General features: G+C 45.7%; 1 protein-coding gene across 4 annotated transcripts in view; it reads left to right on the top strand.

The window, feature by feature from the left end:
• The window catches only part of Ets1 (ETS proto-oncogene 1, transcription factor), a 124707-nt gene extending 109733 nt beyond the window's left edge, over positions 1 to 14974 (top strand). For all 4 annotated transcript variants that reach the window (XM_037207648.1, XM_028879071.2, XM_037207649.1 and 1 more), the window contains 2 exons: positions 10757 to 10875; positions 12266 to 14974. In XM_037207648.1, coding sequence (XP_037063543.1) covers positions 10757 to 10875; positions 12266 to 12481 — 335 coding nt within the window. In that variant the 3' untranslated portion in view covers positions 12482 to 14974. The remainder of the gene's footprint in view (positions 1 to 10756; positions 10876 to 12265) is intronic.
• Positions 14975 to 15235: the final 261 nt, after the last annotated feature.

Raw genomic sequence — 15235 nt, 5'->3', positions numbered from 1 at the left:
GTCTAAAAACTGGTAGTAATAATGGTTCCCATCTCATAGATAGGTGAGAATTAGTGAGTTCATGGAATCACGCAGAACAGTGATGGGTACCCAGGAAGAACACCCAAAATGACAGCTCATTCCTACTCCATATATTTTTAGCTCTTTGAGGTCAGGAGATACATTTTGCTTATGGAATTTCAGCAATTAGTGACAATATCACAAGACAAAGCAAGACTTTTAATGTCAGTTAGGCCCATCTGACATGCAGCCCGGGCTGTTGCCTGTGTTAAGTACCTACTATGTCCTGGGCTCTTTCATATAGTAACATTTGTTAACTTTTCACAAAAGGCATACACGGAAGCTTCTGTTTTTCTCATTGTACAAGAGTGGGATTGATTTTGAGGGGGAGGGGAATGTCTAGACCAAAGCCACAGAGCACATAAGATGCTTCCCAAAGTTTTCACATTGTCTAGCTAGCAATTAAGAAAGTATCCAAAATAGTGAGAAGCTGATAGAAAGAGATGGTTAGCTATGCAAGCAATGTGTGTGGGAGCATCTCCAAAGACACAGAAGGAGCAGGGGAGGAGTCAGGGAAGCCTCCAGAAGGAGCTGTGCGCCTGGACAGAAGGAGGTTTGGGTAGGAAGCAGCTCTGCTCTGCTCTGTGTCTCAGCCTCTGGATGGTTCAGCCAAGCTGGTAGGGAGTCTTTTGGTCACAGCTGCCCAGTGGAAAGACCTGTGTGTTCCAGGTCTGGGCCTATATGTCTCTTATTATACTCTGTTCCTGGTTATATCAGTCCCCAGAAAACCTGACCCCTGTATGGACATGGTAGAGGAGGTCTATTATATCCCATGCAGTAGGACACCTGAGCAGCAGTTAGTGTGATAGCCACATTGGACCTGACCCACAGCGTGACATCTCAATAAGCTGGCATGCTTATCTGCCTGGCCTAATGTAAGGCACGACTCATGATCATGTGTCTCTATGTTCATAGTGGCCCAGGATGGGCTTTGGGGTTCTGTGCATGATGGTGGCTGTAATTAACCCAGTGGTGTGACTCACATCTCCCTGATAGATAAAGAGAGTGAAAGTTCTCCCGGGATGACTGAATTCGAAAGTTTAGACTCTGAGAGGAGGGTGTACCCAAGGTGTTTAAGAGGGTGGCCCGACACAAGTTATGTGGAGGAGTTTGACATTCAGGCTGGGAGGAGCAGTTTCTTGTGAAGGCCTCTCCAGGCTCCTTCTCTGGCCCCAGTTCTTCAAAGGCGTAGGCAGGACATTTTCAGCTCACTGCATTATGGTGAAATAAGAGTTTTTTTTTAATCTCTGTAGCTCCATGCTGCCCTTAATATTCTGTTTCATGTTCCAACCAACCTAGCTACAATGCCCTACACTTGAAGGGTGTTCAGAGATCAGTTCCTGCCTAAGGACTTGTAAGAGCTATCTAGCACACACTAATGCTCACATAGGACAGAATGCCTTCCCAAGAGTTACAGTGGGCCATATTGGCAATGTTCTTCATTTGTAAGATGCCAGGCAACCTCTCCTCCAAAGTTAAATCAGTCCTAGAGATGGACTTCCAGAGTTACTTTTCTGAGTCTGGAGGCCTTGGCTCATACCTCTAAGCAGTCAACCCATTTTTCTTTTGTTTGCTTGCCTAGGTACCCAGAGCAAGGTGTTCCCTTTAAGGTATTTATGCCGGTTAGAAAAACAATAGTCCGTTGTTTTAGAACAATTCTCTCCCTAGCCCTGACCCCAGCCTGAGCCCTCTCTGGTAGCTTCTTCAAAGGTCTGTTCCCTAGAAAACACCAGGAGGAAAAGGCTATAAAGAACCCACTTCCTGACTTGAGGCTCCCTGGCTGACTGCTCAAGTTCACATGCAAGTTAGGCTGCACGTGGTGTGACACCGTCTGGGGTGGGCTTAGAGGAAAGAGGTGGCTGCCTCGAAATCAGCAGTTTTCAGCCAGTGGGACAGACGTGACCCCCACAGGGTTCACATATCAGGTATCTACCTTATGATTCACAGCAGTAACACATTTACAGCTATGAAGTAGCAGTGGAATAATTTTATGGTTGCAGGGTCACCACAACACGAGGAACCGTATTAGGCTGTTTAAATGTATTAAACAACATTAGGCAGGTTGAGAACCACTGATCTAAATGGAGGCAGCCCCTTTAAGAGAATAGAGCAGTCTCCTTTCGCCCCCTGTTGCCCCCACGTGTGGACACTTGAACACCTGCAGGTGTGCAGAGCCTCAGGGGAAAAAAAACAACAAAGGTCTTTCATCACCCATTGAAAATGTGTAACTGCCTTCTCCAACCCAAGTCAGACTAGCCCAGAGAGTCTCACTGAAGTCTGTGCCAGGTGGGGTGGCCCTACTGGTCAGTTGCTGCCCCCTGCACTTGGTGGCCAGCTTGCCAAGGCCTTGGTGGCTAGACAGGGTACTCCACTTCTCAGTGTTGGTGGACCATGTTTGTGGGGACATTGGGTAAGGTGGGCCAGAGCATGAATGATTAGGGAAAAAGCAGCGTGGGAAAGAGGACCTCATTCTGTCTGTGACCCAGGTTTCCCTAAGCCAGCATGGTTTCTGATGCTTTCACTTGCAAAGCGGTTCGCTCTGCTGCCTCTTCTGGTGTCTACCAATTTTTCATTAGAGGAAGGGTTTCATTCTCATCCTGAACTTAAAAAAAAAAAAATCTTCAGGGGTTATTCTGTTAAAATACTTTTAAAATTATATTTCTATGATTAGCTTAAAAAATCTCGGCGTTTCTGCTTTGTCAGAGTTGCCATTTGAAAGGTTGATTTCATTCTTGGAAGCATTATTACATTTTATCAAGGGAGTTTACAGTTATTTCTTTGGAAATTCTGTTTTTGCAGTTACTTTTCTGTAGGGTTCCAGTGCTATTCATTGTTGTGCCCAGCTTGCCCCACTCTGAGGGTTGATTCTGTAGTGTTCTCGATCTCTTCCCTCCTTCCCAGGGTTTCTCTAATAAATGCCTAATTTATACAACTGCAAATGAAAGACAAGCAGGAATTACTATTTCCATCTTAAGAACAGGAAAACAAAGCCCAGGGAGTTGGAGTTGCACCATATTTCATTCGAACTAGGAAGAAGTAAAATCAAAGATCTGTAGGGATCACTCCTTATGGAGGATTCCTTATGGGTGGTGTGTGTGTGTGTGTGTGTGTGTGTGTGTGTGTGTGTGTGTGTGTGATTTTCTAAGATGCTGTCACTTCTCAGTCCTTCATTGCCTGCCTGCCATATAACATTTCTTTAAGTGTTTTGAAATACTCCCCGTATTGGAGTGGCAGTGTGTGTGTGTATGGCAGGGGGAGGGGGACAGACATATGATGGACCTGAACTGGACACTCAGAAGCTGGCTTTAATCTATTTGAGATCTGTTTTCCAACTCTTTTCCATTGTTAGATGCTGGTTATCTCAGCAATAAATGGATGCAGTTTTCTGGATTATTTTTTTCATCATTTGTGCTTATCAAATACAGCTTTAATGGTCTCTTGGTAGACCCCATATTCTGTTCACTGCTCTTGAGTTCCTAGGCATCAACACGGAACATATTTATAGAACATACAATAGCAGGGACTTAATTAACCAAGGCTTTTGGGGTAGGCTGTAGAGCACACCATATTTGGGGTCTTGTTAGAGGTGAGATGGGACAGAAGAATGGCACCAGAAAAGCCCAGGGTGACTCAGAAGAAACAGGAGGTGACAGCTCTAGGCGTAAAACAGAGTCGGGATATCAAATCATCTTTGCTCTTTCCTTTCAAAGTTCTTTCCAGGCCTAGAGTGCCAAACCCCAGAGCAATACCGTCCTGAAACAGAGTCTTGTGCAGCTTCCGTCCACCACTCGGCGAGAAACTGTTGGATGATTTCTATTTAATTGGCCCCTCAACACCATGACTTAATGGAAACAGTAAGATTCTGGAGTTGTCTGTGACTTAGAAGGGTGTATGAGACTCAAAAGTCATACCCCCCCACCTCAGGGACAGGTGCTCCTTGGGAGGTATGAAAAGGGAGGGTACGCCGAGCAGACAGACGGGTCATTTCCGGACTCCGGTGTTCTGTTTTTGCTGTCACCGTTGACTGTGGGCAGAGGCACCTGGCTGGAAGGGAGGGGCCAGCCAGGCTTATTCGCTGTTTTAGGGCCACCTGCCAGATGTGTGCTCTCAGGGCAGAGTCAGCCCCATTGCAAGGCTGATCAACCATGAGAGTTTCATAGGTTAAAATAAATATGCCGTCCTACCCACACTGAGGTATTCAATTTGAATTTCAGAGTAGAACTAAAGGACTTCAACTTCTTAGAGCAGCATGAACCCCCTAAGGACAAGAGGTGCGGTTGTTTTATTTTGGGAGTGTGTTGATGCAACATAGCCTGGGTGTCACCCATATTTTGGTCCCAAATATAATTTGATAGAGAGAGGCCTTTAGTTACCTTTCAAACCTGTGTGGGTTTCTTCTTTCTTTCTTTCTTTCTTTCTTTCTTTCTTTCTTTCTTTCTTTCTTTCTTTCTTTCTTTCTTTCTTTCTTTTCTCTCTCTCTCTCTCTCTCTCTCTCTCTCTCTCTCTCTCTCTCTGTGTTTCTTTCTTTTTTCTTTCTTAGGATGATGGTTTTGGTAAAACTATGCATTAAATGTTGAGGTACTGTGCCAGGTACCACAAACATAAGGAGACAAAACCGGAGGCATTCAACAAAGCACATTGCTAGAGTTGATGGCTGGGTGATGTGTGCTATTGAGGTGTTGTCTTAGACTTCAGGAATGAGAACAGGGACTTTCCTGGGAGCATATATTCCCATGATGAGAGAGAGAGATGGACTTTGAGCAAACCACAAAGTCTTGGTGTTAGAAACCATAGTGAAAGAGGCTGGGGAGATGGGCAGATGCCTCAGGTGGTGCTTGCTTCCCAAACATGAGGAACTGAGTTTGATTATCAGATCTCTAACACCTACTTAAAAAGCATGCCATGGTGATGCACATCTGACATCCCAGTGCTGGGGAGGAGAAGACAGGAAGACCCATGGAGCTCTCTGGCTAGCTAGTCTAGCCTAATTGGTGAGGGTGGGCGGCTTTTCTAAGTGTGATATCCGAGGTTGTCGCCTATCTTCCACATATGTGCACACACACACACACACACACACACACACACACACACGTTCAAAACCCTTCACACACACGTACACAGTGTTTAAAAGGAAACCATAGTGAAAATAGGAGCAGTCTGCCAGGACAACAGCTGTCTAATGTTGACTCCATCTGTAGGAACTCAGCTGTCTTATGTTAGCCTCTTACTGGGGCACAGGTGATAGACGTGAGCTATGGTTGAGAGGAAATGAGGACGGGGCAGCGGAACCTGAAGTCTAATCCTCGCTCCCCTTTGCCAGCTGTGAGGTCACTGCCATGGGCAGGTGGTCTGCAGACCTAGAGAACAAAAGGAATGTCGGTGACACTCAACTACTAGGGGGATGAGACAAGAAGATTGCAAGTTTTTAGGCCAGCCTGAGCAACTTCAGTGAGAGCCTGTCTCAAAATCTGTGCATACATATATAAATAGATGAGTAAGTACATAGCGGAGGGCGTGGTGGCTCAGTCTTAGGAAACTTGCCTGGCATGTGCAGGATCCTAGGTTTAGTCTCCAATTCTGTAAACAACAATAACTGAAGACAAACAGCAAATCTTAGCCAAACAAGCCAGACACATGGCGCGCGCACATGCACATGCACACGCTTTAGTAAAAGTATATTTCTAGCTGACTTCGATTTTTAGCCTCAGAGTCAGTGACCAAAAAAGCAGGAGACATCAGTAACCAGTCCTCACTGACATCGGTGGTAGGCCTTGCCCTTTCTAGATAAAAGACAAGGGACCTAAAACAGGACCAGAGTCAACAAGAATGTATGTGAGGCTGCCTCTGCTTTGTGGCCTCTCTGGGGTTCCCTGGAGGACAGTGTGCTTGGTATTCTTTGTCCACTTGCCCAGGCCCCTCCATGGGCTTCTTCCAAGTCTAGGTCATGCTTTGCACACTAGGACTGCCTGCCTTGTAGAAGAACTTTCCTCTCATCTAGAGGCTGAGAAGGAAAAGCAGGCAGAGGAAATTCCCTAACTTGGGTGGCTGGAAGAGGGCAGAGCAGGAGGTATGAAGTTGACTCAGGCGATGGGAGCAAGATGAAGATGGGAGCGGGGCTGTGGGGGTGTGTGCACTGTGCTCCTTCATGCCCCGCCTTGGGACCTCCTTCTAACAGGGACCCCTCTGTTGTTGTGGCTCCGAGCTCCACTGGAGCAGCATACTTTCCCAGTGATGCCACTGGATTCCTGATGTGTGACACCGCAGGGCAGCATGGTGAAGGGTGCCGTTGACTGCCTTGGGGCCCCAGACAGGCCTGCCATTGTGAGTCACATTTAACATGTGAGCTCCCCTTTCCCATGACTGGCACTATTCTTAGTACCAGTTTCTGCTCTGGGGGGTGGGGGGGACAGAGGTTTGCTGGGACTATAAACCCATTTGGGTACGTGGATGGGGGAGGTAGGATCGGAGAGGGGAAGGTAGAGGGAGAGTTGAGGGAGCTTTGAAATTTCAGAGCATGTTGGAGCAAGGGCAAAGGAAGGAGGCTGGAGCCTGAGGGTGTGAACAGGTCTATGCTAAGCAGTCCAGAAATGTCCTCAGGAGACCTGTAACAGGGACTGCAAGTCTCCTTCATGAGTCTGGGGCGTGGACTTGGATGCAGCTGGCGGATAGGCAAAGCCGGTCGGTAATCATTGCAGCCCCAGAGCTGCCTCTATGCCTTGCCTCCGTGTGGACCCAGTTTTCCCTCCAGAATGAGTGAGTGAGGCTGATAGGTTGCTGTGGGAACAAGGTCCTTGTGACACCGTTGAGGACTGAGATAACCTGGAAGCCACAGTTCTGTACTCTTCCTCTTGCTGTTGCTCTCTCCAACAGAAGGGAAATGTGTACAAGTCAGCAAAATGGCACTGGCGGGGAGGTTGACTTTTAAGAGGAACCATGGAATTGTCTCATTGGGTACAACAGTGTGGGTTCTTATCCCCCTCTTTTTGGTGGGTAGGGAGGAGTCTAGCTAGGTAGACCAGGCTGGCCTTGAACTCTCACTTCTCCTGATTCTGCCTCCCGCATGCTGGGATCACACACAGGTGTACGCTAGCACACCTGAATGCCTGTGGGCTGTCTGAAGGCATGCATCAGCTAACCTGCATCTTCTGTAAGAATCCCAGGAAGAGGCTTGCGCTGACATGGCTGCTCTCTCAACTGTCTTGGAAATTGAATCAGAGACATTTCTTCCCATTCAAGTGCCTCTCCTTGGGCACCTGCTCTCCCTGTTTACATCCTTTCTTCTTCTTAGTGGATGTGGAATAAAAGACCTCAAGAGTAGATGATCCTAGGACTTGGGTTACCAGTGCCCAGAACTAACATTTTTTTTTTTTTATGTTCCCTCTGAACATAATAAAACTCACGAGGAAAAAAAAAATCGTCCCAGCAAGAATTCACCTGTCCCAGTTATATTCAGACATCAGTGGGCAGATGCTCATAGGCTGTATTGGGAGTTCTTTGGTATTGAAACTTAGGTAACACTGTAGGAAAATCACTTCTGTTCCCTGAGCTGGTACTGATGATATGATTTGAAGTCCTTCCTTCTGTCCTGGCCTCAAGGGTAAGGGCTGTGCTAGACTCCTGGGCCTTCCTTTCTAGGACCTGCCAGTATGCTTGCCATACTGACCACTGATCACTGATCACTGATCACTGACTAGGACCTGCCTGGGTCTTACCATCTTTCCATCCCTCTCCTCAGCTTGCTATTCAGCGTCTCTCTGAGGAGATTTTTAAGACAGTTTGAGAGAGGTTCCAATACTGTAAAACTTAGCCACTGCAGGGGCCTGACTAGGCTGGCAGTGTCACTTGTTGGATGGGTACCTAAGTTAGTAGGTGATATGTCTCTTAAGAGACCTGGAAGAGGCAAGGAAGGTGGCTCCTGAAAGCTAGATCCATTTAGCACTTGGGTCACTGAAATCAGGCAGTCAGTTTAGTTAGGTCCATGGCTTTTGGTTTGGACAATGTATTGAAGAATCTGAGGTATTGACCTAGGTATTCTATTTTTCATCTGAATGGCTTTACCCAAGTTAGATACCCATCCTGTGCATTAGGTTTTCTTTCTGCTGAGAAATGGTAGAAACCAACAGATTAATAACAGCATCCATCCCATAGAGTTACTGAGAATTCAGAAGCAGACAGTAAGGTATAGATGTGTCTCATGTTGTGAAGGCCTCAGTGAACTGTGGCTCCCATTTTCTTAGGGGTTTTCTTATTTATGATGTCTGTAGTATTGATACAGAGTAATCAAAGAACTCTAATGTCAGCTTTTCTATATCTGCCTTGGGATACTGCTGGTTGTATAAGATTTCTGAGCGTCACTGGGAAACTTATAATTGACATTGGGGCTATTACAGTTCATTTCTCAAGGGCAGTTTGCTTTCTTAGCTCCTAGGTCACTGAGAAAGACTTCTCAGTGGGTCTCTCATTTGCCATGTTTAGCTTTCTGTGGCTGCAGACTTGACTCCAAAGAACTCTGAACATGTATCTGAGTTGTGTTCTAAGTGGATTCTTATAAACAGATATATATGGAGTGAGTGAAGGCTTTACAGTGCTCTGGGTTGTTTCTCCAGATAATTCACTGGCTTGGAATGCATTTGCTAAATGCTTTTATTCTTAGCTATATATCTTGCAAGATGGCTTCCCAGAGCCAAAGGTACATTCTCAGTGTGGTGAGGAAGAGCTGGTTCATTTACCATATGCAGCGTGTGTGTGCCAAGGAGAGACTGAGCTCCTTCAGCTGCACTCCTGAAAGCTAGATCCATTTAGCACTTGGGTCACTGAAACCAGGCAGTTAGTTTAGTTAGGTCTATGTGCAGCCATGGCTGCACATGGTGGTGTCTGGCCCTACATGCTTTCTCCTGTGGTGTTGAGAAAGGCTTCCCTGGTATTTTGAGTCTGACTTTGAAGCAAAGTCACTTTACTTTTCTGAGTACCAGTAGCTTAGAAAGAATAGGACTGCCTGAGTCCCACTCTTAGCATACCTTGAAGGAGTGTAAGATAGAGTGAGAGGTGGGCCTCACAGGGCATAAAGAACATCCCTTTTGATGGAGACAATTCTAAAGCCTGTTTGCTGTTGATTCTGAGTGTACTTTGGAGCAGACACATTTAAAAATTTTAAGTTTAGGTATGAGAATATTAATGTCATAAGGTGCAGTGTAGACATTTAGCAAGAGGTGCTGACAGGTGAACCGATAATTTTCTATCTACCCACACCCATAGATTAGATAGGATTGATTTCTTGTCATTTCATAATAGGAAGATAACCTGCAAGGAAGACTTGTAGATTAAATCCTTTAGAATAGGGGATTTGGCTGTTGGGGTACACTAGACTTTCTAGAGTTATGTTCTTGTACATATAGATAGGAGGAGAGACAGTAATGCAGCGAGAAGAGACACACATGAGAGACACAGACAAGAGACACACACACAGACAGAAAGAGACAGAGAGAGACAGAGACAGAGGGGGTGGGTATAATGAGAACTAACCCTGTGAATACAATGCAGGGCAGTCCTCATCTGACCTCTGAGGATCCCTTGGGTAGCAAGCTGGTTCCTCACATTCCTTTCTTAGTTCTGGCTTGGACATTTGTGTGGGGGACTACCCACCACCCCCACATTTCCCCAGAGTGCTCTTGAGTAGGAGCAGCAGGAAATATTAGATAGAAGAATTAGAGGGGGAAGATAAAGATAGAAAATACAGGATAGCCTCAAGAGGGCCTGGAACCTATTCCAACGGGCCCTGGCTATCTCTGCCCTAGGGTATTTGTAGAAATGCCAAGGGGTGGAGCAAAAGACCTCCCCCCAGCACAGCCAAGTGCAGATCATTTCAGACACCTGCACTCAGGCCCGTGGTCCATAGAGAGGTCATCCTCTCTATGCAGACTTGCTGGGTAAAGTCATTAGGAAACCTGAAAATGGGCTCCCACAAACATGCCAGAAGTGGAGCCATGGTAGAGAAAACCATCACAACTGAAGGGCATCAAGTACCTGTTCCTCATGAGAGGATGCAAGCACAGAGACAGAGCCTTCTTCATCACAGGTCAGGGCCGGAAGGCCCTGCTGTGGAAAATGCTTCTGAGCTTTGAGTTTTGCCTGGACCTGGCAAAGACTTTCCTTTCTTCTAAGGCAAATGTAATGACATAGTGTTTAAAGGCACATAAAATACTCACTGCCGAATGTGGTGGCACACGACTTTAATCCCAGCACCAAGGAGGCAGAGGCAGGTGAATCTCTGAATTTGAGGCCAGCCTGGTCTACATAACAAGTTCTAGGCCCGCCAGGGCTACATAGTGAGTACTTCCCTCAAAACAAATAAACAAGCAGCAAAGAGAATACTTCCTTAGAACATCGCCAAAGACAGCCTGTATTTTTTTTTTCAGAGTTTGCATAGCAATTAAAAGAGGTGACCCTGAAATTAATAAAGAACAAGCAAGTGATAGAGTATGTCTCGTGACTTTCCTTGTTTCTTCTGGAAGGAAGATCTTCACTTTCTCTGAGCTCAGAGTACTTGCTCCAGTGTTTGTGCTGAGGCGGCCCTCACTCAGTTTTCTCCTGTCTAGACAAGCTGAGAGGAGGGATGTGGGGCTGCTGCACAGAGGGGCTGGCCGCTGCGAGCCTTGAATCCGAGTTGTTAATGACCCACCGTGCCTTGTGCTTCCAGGCAGCGGCCCGATCCAGCTGTGGCAGTTTCTTCTGGAATTACTCACTGATAAGTCTTGCCAGTCTTTCATCAGCTGGACAGGAGATGGCTGGGAATTCAAGCTTTCTGACCCTGATGAGGTAAGGAAAGAGTGACTTGGGAGTCCCGGCTGGCTGAGGAAGGGTGAGAGAAAACCCTGGGATTGTGATCCTGTGGGCCTGGATCGCAAGCTCCGCCCCGCCACTTTTCGCTGATTGTGTACCCAAGAACTACCGATGCAGCCTGCCTGGGCTTCAGTTCCCTCGTTGGCAGAACGGAGAGTGGGCACACTGTCCATTGGCTTTCTGGGACGAACTGATACACATATAGATTCCTGGTACACAGTTGGCCCTTCATCAGTAGACACCCCTTATGTGACTCACCCTCTTCCTAGTGGCTGGCTCTGTGAATTTGAGAGGCCTTGCAAGGTGAATGTACTCCATTCACTTGTCCATCCTTTTGTCCCAGAGTGCTTACTAAGTGATTCATATGTGCTGCACCTGATTCCAGTGCCAGAGATGAATGGATAGGAGGGAGGGAGGTCTTTCTTCTGGCAGACATGAGGAAGTGTTTGCACCCTGGGACAGAAAGGATGCTGCTTCCTGGTGGTGAATGCAGGGGAGGCAGCTCTCCCACCCTTCCACACTCTTCTGTCCAGTTTTGCGTTTTCAAATTAAGGACACCTGCTTATGCTGTGGGCTAGAGGGATGTCTGTCCTGTGGCTCTTCTTTTTCCTTCAAAATCAAGTAGTTTAATGATTTCATCAGTTTAAATAATTAAATCGAGTGCAACACTTGGAAACTGGAACTTAGCAATTCTGTTGCAGCAATGTGTATGGAAGGGGCCAGCATTCTATTAAGAGGAATATGCTGGGCTCAGAGAGGCAGCACATATTCTCACCTAGGTTTAGAAACTGAATTATGGGTCCCATGGAAGTAGGGAATTAAATAATGATTATCAGAGCATGAGCAAGAGGAGGGGAGGGGGACAGAGAGACAGTGGCTGCTGAACCAAGGATGCTGTTATGGGAAGAGAGAAGTTTAGCGCTTCTGTGGTATTGTTGGGTGGCTGTGGAACAGTCATCAGCTGTTTCAGGGGAGCATAGGGGAGTTATTTTGAATGGTCCCCAGACAGTAATGGTAAATGTCTGAGGTTCAAGGCATGCCATGTAACCCGATCTGATCGTTACACAATGCATAGGCATATTAAAAGGTGGCATTTTAATGTCCACATTTTGCTGAAATATTCTCTGAATTTCCATGGCTTCATAGTGTACATTCATAGTAACTGTATGTTACTGTGAAGAATGAAAAATATTCTTAAGAATAAAAATGGAATTCAGAGGGACTAGCTCAGAACTGTGTACACATACAAATTTCTGAGCATTTTTATATGACAGTCATGAGTCATGATGGATGTGTAGAGGTGTATTCACTGTATTCTAGTATTACCCTACGGTCTTTTACTTACTTCTATTTAATTTTATTTCAGGTGGCCAGGAGATGGGGAAAGAGGAAAAACAAACCTAAGATGAATTACGAGAAACTGAGCCGTGGCCTTCGCTACTATTACGACAAAAATATCATCCACAAGACGGCGGGTAAGCGCTATGTGTACCGCTTCGTCTGTGACCTGCAGAGTCTGCTGGGATACACGCCTGAGGAACTGCACGCCATGCTGGATGTGAAGCCAGATGCTGACGAGTGACGGCCGCAGAAGGGACGGGGGGAACCCTGCTGAGACATTGCAGAAAACAACCGCGTTGGCTGGACTCTTAATTTTTAGTTGTTATTCTATGTTTTATTTTCCAGAACTCATTTTCACATTCAGGGGTGGGGGCTAAGGGAGCTGCAGCTGTATTCCATTGGCCATTGGTGAGGCTGGAAAGAGAAAGTCAGGACCTCTGGGGTGGGTGGGGCAAGAAGCTCCTGAGCAGATTGTTCAGGAGAGAGAAAAAGGTCTTCTCAGAAGTTTGATGGACCTGGTTTGCAGGACGAAGAGACTAATGTGTCCAATCATTAAAACAAGTCTAAGAAAAAAAGTCCATCTTGAGTTATGGATTTAATAGCAGAAGGACTTGTCACATCACGAGTAATGGGATTGACTAAAGTCAATACATTTGGAGGGTGGGATAAAAACATTTTCTTCAGGGGATTACTAAAAACAAGAATTATTAACCTTTCTACTTTTGGAAACAAAGATGGACTTCAGTGGAGGGGGTCCAAAACTGTTTTTATGTTAAAGTTTATTTTATTAAATTTTGTGCCAGTATTTTTTTTTTCTTAAAAAAAAATGTCTTAAGCTCTAAGATGGTCTCAGTATTGCAGTATTGTGAGTTTGTTCTTTTTTGGCGGCTGAGGATTCTGTCATAGTGAAAGGCAACCATTTATATAGACCCCATCGGAAAATCAAAGCTCTGTACTGAGATCAGAGACCCCAGACTCACCTGACTTAGCTGAAGGAAATGAATGCTGATTTGGGAGCAGGGGAACCATGCATGTGAATTATACCTGCAGTTTGTATAAAATTTTCACGTCCCTTGTCATTTAGAGGACGGTCAGGCTTTGGACTTAGTGTAGTTAAGGGACATTAAGTCTTTGCACTGAATGTATTTTGCAGCTCTCATTGGGGACTGTTGTCAACATAGGAACACTGTTAAAGTCTTGAAAGGAAATTGAAGGAGGAAGATTAACCTGGTGTTTGATTAAATCTCTACCTGAAACATAGATGACTCAGAATAAAAGCTGTTCAAATGGGCATTACCCCTCTCAGGTCTTAAGTAAGCCCCCGAATGCATGCCATTTCAAATGAACACTCTACAGTTGCTCCTCTACGTCTTATTCCCCTGGCATCCCACATTGTTACCCCCTCCCACCCCCAACCTCATTGTTCAGTAGAGTGGAATGCAATGCTTTCTGATAGGTGAGTAAAAGTGTAATTTCAGACATCACGACATGAATCCAAGAGTACAGACTTGCTAGGTTCAGAAGCCATGGAAATTCAGAGGGTATTTCAGTAGCACGTGACTTGGCCTCCTTTGGGAAGAGGCTTTCCTTTGAAGAATAGGAGCTTGTCAGGTAGGACTTCAGGTGAGGCTGCATGTAAAGGAAGTGGTAGAGAGTGCTGGAAGCTGGAGCTTGACCTGGTGCCTTGGCAGAAGACAAGGGAAGGTCAACTGCAGATAAGAAGAGTGACTTAAAGGAGAAGATACAAGGGAAGGAGCTTGGTGAGGAAAAGAAAGTGGTCCATGATGTTTAAATATGTTTTTAGTTCCCTCAAAACTTAAATACAAAGAGTTAATTGAGGCAACCATCTTCCTCCCCTTGGGAGGGGAGACCTGAAAAGAAGGTGTTGGGGATAAAAAACAAACAAGGGAACATGCCTGGTAGCATTAGAATCCCTTCCACTGTACACTTGCCTGGTTAAGACAATGATAGTGGATGTCCATGAGAGAAAAGAGGTAATTGATTGAGATGGGCATCTCCAGGCTGGCTCTTTTGGGGGATTTCGCTATGAAAATGAAAGTTGTAACTACCTTGTATCATCTTCCTGAGAGTTGATGGCTGACTCCCAGATTCTCTTGCAGACTCTGAATTATTAAGAACATAACTCTTGTCCATGGATGTTCTGTACTGATTGACTGGAGCATCCTCCACACAGGGAAGCAAAGGCAAAACATCCCAGCTATATATTTTGATGTTACAGATGCAGGTGCCTTAATGAAGCTCTCAAAATATTTAGGAGCTGCTCAGGGAGTATTAGGTGGGATCATTTGGATTATGTTGTTTTATATTATGTGATCTTTGTTGGGCACTGGCAGTGTGTGTGTGTGTGTGTGTGTGTGTGTGTGTGTGTGTGTGTGTGTGCACGCACTTGTGTAAAACTGCAGCTGAAATAATACTGAATTTTCTACTTAAGTCTGTCCACATTTCTATAATGGTGAAAGAGTACAGCCAGGGCTGATATCATTGCTTGCTGTTCGCAACCGGGCTTTAAACAGTCATTTTCTGAAATAATCCTCCTTCCTATTCAATCCATGCTGAGAACTCTCCTTCCGTGAGTCTAACGCCTGCAGTCACTCTGGCAGATGAGATGTGAGAAAGTGCCTCCTTGCACTCCTCGGCTTGCTGACTTGCCAAGATGTCCCTTCTCCCTAGGTCCACCATTTTCAGGATTGTAGATAGTACATTAGTCAGACAGCTTTGTTATCCATCTGGCCAGATGCTTTTTGTCCTTTTGTCCAAAGGCCAGAGACCATCCAGGAAGAGTGATGGGTGGTTTATACACTGGAAATGTAGCAGCATTGTTGCATTGATGCTCTTTAAAAACACGTTAACTCCAGAGGAAGGATAACCAAATCTGATCTAGCTGGGTGACACTCTTGTTTTCCCAGAGAGATGCTTTAACCTGCGTGTGGCTTTTTGGCTCAGAGTCCGGGAGGAGGGGACTCTCTCCATGGAG

Source organism: Peromyscus leucopus, chromosome 7 (assembly GCF_004664715.2).
Source record: "Peromyscus leucopus breed LL Stock chromosome 7, UCI_PerLeu_2.1, whole genome shotgun sequence".
Classification (NCBI taxonomy): domain Eukaryota; kingdom Metazoa; phylum Chordata; class Mammalia; order Rodentia; family Cricetidae; genus Peromyscus; species Peromyscus leucopus.
The sequence above is the reverse complement of the archived record's forward strand: the minus strand, read 5'-3'. Positions and strand labels throughout refer to the sequence as shown.